General features: G+C 39.0%; 1 protein-coding gene across 2 annotated transcripts in view; it reads left to right on the top strand.

Moving 5' to 3' along the window:
* LOC106815868 (spartin-like) overlaps positions 1–3,649 on the top strand; it is a 15,629-nt gene that overhangs the window by 1,811 nt on the left and 10,169 nt on the right. Inside the window, exons 3-7 of one of the 2 annotated variants that reach the window (XM_014820392.1) lie at positions 268–367; positions 893–1,105; positions 1,435–1,629; positions 1,757–1,921; positions 2,404–2,494. In XM_014820392.1, the coding sequence (XP_014675878.1) occupies positions 268–367; positions 893–1,105; positions 1,435–1,629; positions 1,757–1,921; positions 2,404–2,494 (764 nt within the window). The remainder of the gene's footprint in view (positions 1–267; positions 368–892; positions 1,106–1,434; positions 1,630–1,756; positions 1,922–2,403; positions 2,495–3,649) is intronic. The other variant, XM_014820393.1, reaches the window with a different exon arrangement.

Raw genomic sequence — 3,649 nt, 5'->3', positions numbered from 1 at the left:
GGGAATGAAACCGCCGCCGCCGCCGGGAATGTGCCGGCACGCAAAAAGATGCTGTTTCGACGATCAAATAGGATCGATGTTTGCTGGGTCATGTTTATTACGGGAAAATTACGTTCGTCACTTTTTTCGCCAAATAAGACTTTCAATCGCCAGATTACTAATTTGTTCGCCATTGGCGAATTGGCGAGTGGGTAGCGAGGGCCCTGAGACATTTGTGACAGATTTTCATTGGAGAAATGCCACTTTAATTGAAAATTCTGTGTACAGGTTGCAGGTTGGGCATTTCCTCTTTTACCTGGGCAGTCACCTATACTTCACAGTGAAACTGGAGCCTACATGTTCCCAGATGTTATATCTGCACAAGCTGGTATATTACTGTAAATATACGATGCACGCTGCATTATTAATTACCTATACCATACTTGGATGTAGTCAGAAATCATTGCAAATGTAAATTATCCTCCAAATGATTGGTCTGCTTAAACTGATTGCATAAGACGTTTTTGCCATGCATTTCATTTTAGCTATAATACTTCTTTTTCTTGCAATTTCTTCACTTATGTATAGATAATTTTTGTAGTAGTAGTGTCTTGTGTCTTGCTGTTATTATACAAATATGGTATCTGGCGTTGAGACTATTATAATTAACAGACGTAGTCAATCAACAATCTAAGTGCAATAAAGATTTTTGTGTGAGGTCCAACACCAATTCTCACTATCAACATTCAATTGCTTTTCTGAGCCTTCGTGATGCCAATTAATCAACTGCTATAGCCTCAATAATTTACCAGTATCTAATTCACTGAAGGCTTTATACAAACTAGAACTCCTGTTAACGTTCCATCCTCCCAGTTTACCACTGACGCTGTCTACCATTGCTACCCTTACACAGGAGGATATGTTGGGATTCTATTATCTGATGATGTAGCCCCTGTTGTGAAAGAAGCATTTGAAAAGTTGCTAAACAGGCTAAGTGCATTAGTCATTGAGGCACCGCAGTCCGATGCTACTGCAATAAAAGAAGTAAAACCACATCCACCTCTGAAAAAGATTAAAGAAAGTGAGGATCATGTCAGTGACACAATATCGAAGGGACTCGTAAAAGGTAATTAAAACAGTCTGGTTGGGATATTTTTTGTCTAAATTATCCTTAGTACGTGATGGGTGTCATATTCTTTGTCAGAAACTTCATAAATCAATTCTAAAATTTGCAATGTGTTAACAAACGTATTTGAAAATGGCTATATAAATTCTATTGTAATTATAAAATAATTGAAATTAAAATGTGAATTTTGTAAAATATATTAGCTAACCCATTGGGAGTACTAACCAGAGATATAGTTTTGTTAAATAGGCTCATTTTTACATTTCCTTCTTGATGTGTCCACTCCTGGTCCAGTACTTTTATATATTATTGCAAAAATATATTGTTAGGTGCAGAATGGATCGCCTGGGGCCTATTTAAAGGAGCAGAGAAGACGTCGGACCTTCTGGATTATAGTTCTTTAAAACTTAAGGAGCACATATCGCCAGAGCAGGAGCACGTCCAAGTGGATTACAAATATCAGACGGGCTTGAACATTGCAAGTTCTACCAGCCAGAAAGCAGTTCAAGTCAGTGGATTCCTGGGTTAGATCCTGGTTCACCTGCTTATTCTACTGCAGTGGAAAACTTCGTTTTGCCTGCAGTCAGTAGTAAGATAAAAATGTTAATAAGTTAATAATGTGAATGAGTTATTATCCTAATTCTGATGCAGTTGACAAGCTGGGAGATGCAACAAAAGCATTGGGATCCTACTTGGCCCCACATGTAAAGAATATTGGAGAGTCCCTTGTCCCAGAGTCATACCGCGTTGCTAGCAAGCCTGGTGGCAAGTCAGATGTTGAAAGTGTCATCACAGTTGCTGCTGGTGGACTAAAAGGTGGTATCACGAGCTTTCATCCTACAGCCATGACAACCTTGTTAGCATCTATGCATATAGCTACAGTAACATGGTGACATAAATGGAAGAACATGACATTGTGTTGTTATGGGGACTAAGCTGGTATAGATGATATATTAAGAAATCATCCTATTTTCAGGAGTGAATAAAAACATGATATTTTCATACTAATTCACATATTAGTAAGCAGCAAATTGGGCATGTTGCTTTATCAATTGAAGGTGTGAGCCAATTTCTCATTCTCATTAATGCATGTAATCAGGAGTTAATAATGACAAATTTGTCATTATTAACTCCTGATGTAATGCATACCACATAGACCCTCTCCCCTTTCACCCCTGACACATAGAAGCAGTAGCTGTTTCTAAACGTATTTAGGTTTTAGCAGTGAGACATTCTATTCACTGACATAGTATGTGTTATTACATGTACTTTGTATTTAAATATTTCATTTTTTGTAGGCATTGGTACGGTGTATCTTGGACTTGAGGCTGCAGCCAAGAGATTGACGAAAGCTGTTAGAAATAACACAGTCGACGTAGTAAACCATAAGTGAGTGAAAGACGTGTGTCCTGTAATGCATGACTCAATGGTAAATGGTTGAGGAGAATGCAAAACGGTGGGCAGTTGTATGTTTGTAGACACAACACCAGTCAGATAAATTCCACGCATGCACGCATGCACCCACGCACGAATGCACGCATGCACCCACGCACGCACACATTGTGTGGTAGCATAGACTATGCGATTGAAATTTCAATTGAAATGCAGACTAATAATACATTTTTCATCATAAGTTATCCTTTGCATTTGTGTCATACAGTAATTGGGTAATCTGTCCAAATTGCATTTGAAATATTGTTTAAAGGAATAATAGGTCCATTGATTATGCAATGTTGACGAATGCTAGAGTAACTGGCACCTGGTGTAGTTAATAAGTACATTACCTTATAGCCAAACGCGTATTAGTTTGTCCAATATCACTGCTGGTTACATTACAAACAAGACTTGAAATCGGTTGTTGATATGTATCAACGTATCATTTACGTGCCGTAAATGTCATCCAGGAGTCAAGCGATGACGTAAACATTTGTGTGTAAACATGTATGTTTTGGACGCCAGATGAAACGGAGGTGTCAGCGGTGTAACCATGGCCACGGACTAAACATGGAAATAGAGTAAAACATGTACTAATCACGGACGCACGTGGACAGCCCTGACAAAAAGTTCCTTATCACGAGCGTCAATGGTTACGAAATCACTGATGATAGCATTGCGTACGGCAGTGCAAAAATGTCTGGTGCACTATAAATCTGTATCACACGCGCTTTGCCGGCAGCGGTTTGAAACTGTAAACAACTGATTTTTGGACTGCGGATTTCAATTAGACATTTCTTAGTAACCAGCAGTGATATTGGATAAAACTAATACGCGTTTGGCTATAAGGTAACGTACTTATTAACTACACAAGGTGCCAGTTACTCTAGCATTCGTCAACATTGCATAATCAATGGACCTATTATTCCTTTAAGTGTAGTCAATTGTAATATTATCTAGATGTACTATCTGTATACATGCCAACTTTAATGAGAGTTATCTCCCTTCCCGTCTGGACCGGAAGCAGATGCCCAGCTCGCGCATTTGCGTGAAGGGGCTTGTTGTTGGGGTGCTGTGATGTGCAAAAGGTTGAAAGCTTGTTTCGTCGCT

Source organism: Priapulus caudatus, unplaced genomic scaffold, assembly GCF_000485595.1.
Source record: "Priapulus caudatus unplaced genomic scaffold, Priapulus_caudatus-5.0.1 Scaffold1221, whole genome shotgun sequence".
Taxonomy (NCBI): Eukaryota; Metazoa; Priapulida; class Priapulimorpha; order Priapulimorphida; family Priapulidae; genus Priapulus; species Priapulus caudatus.
This window is presented reverse-complemented; position numbering and strand designations above follow the sequence as displayed.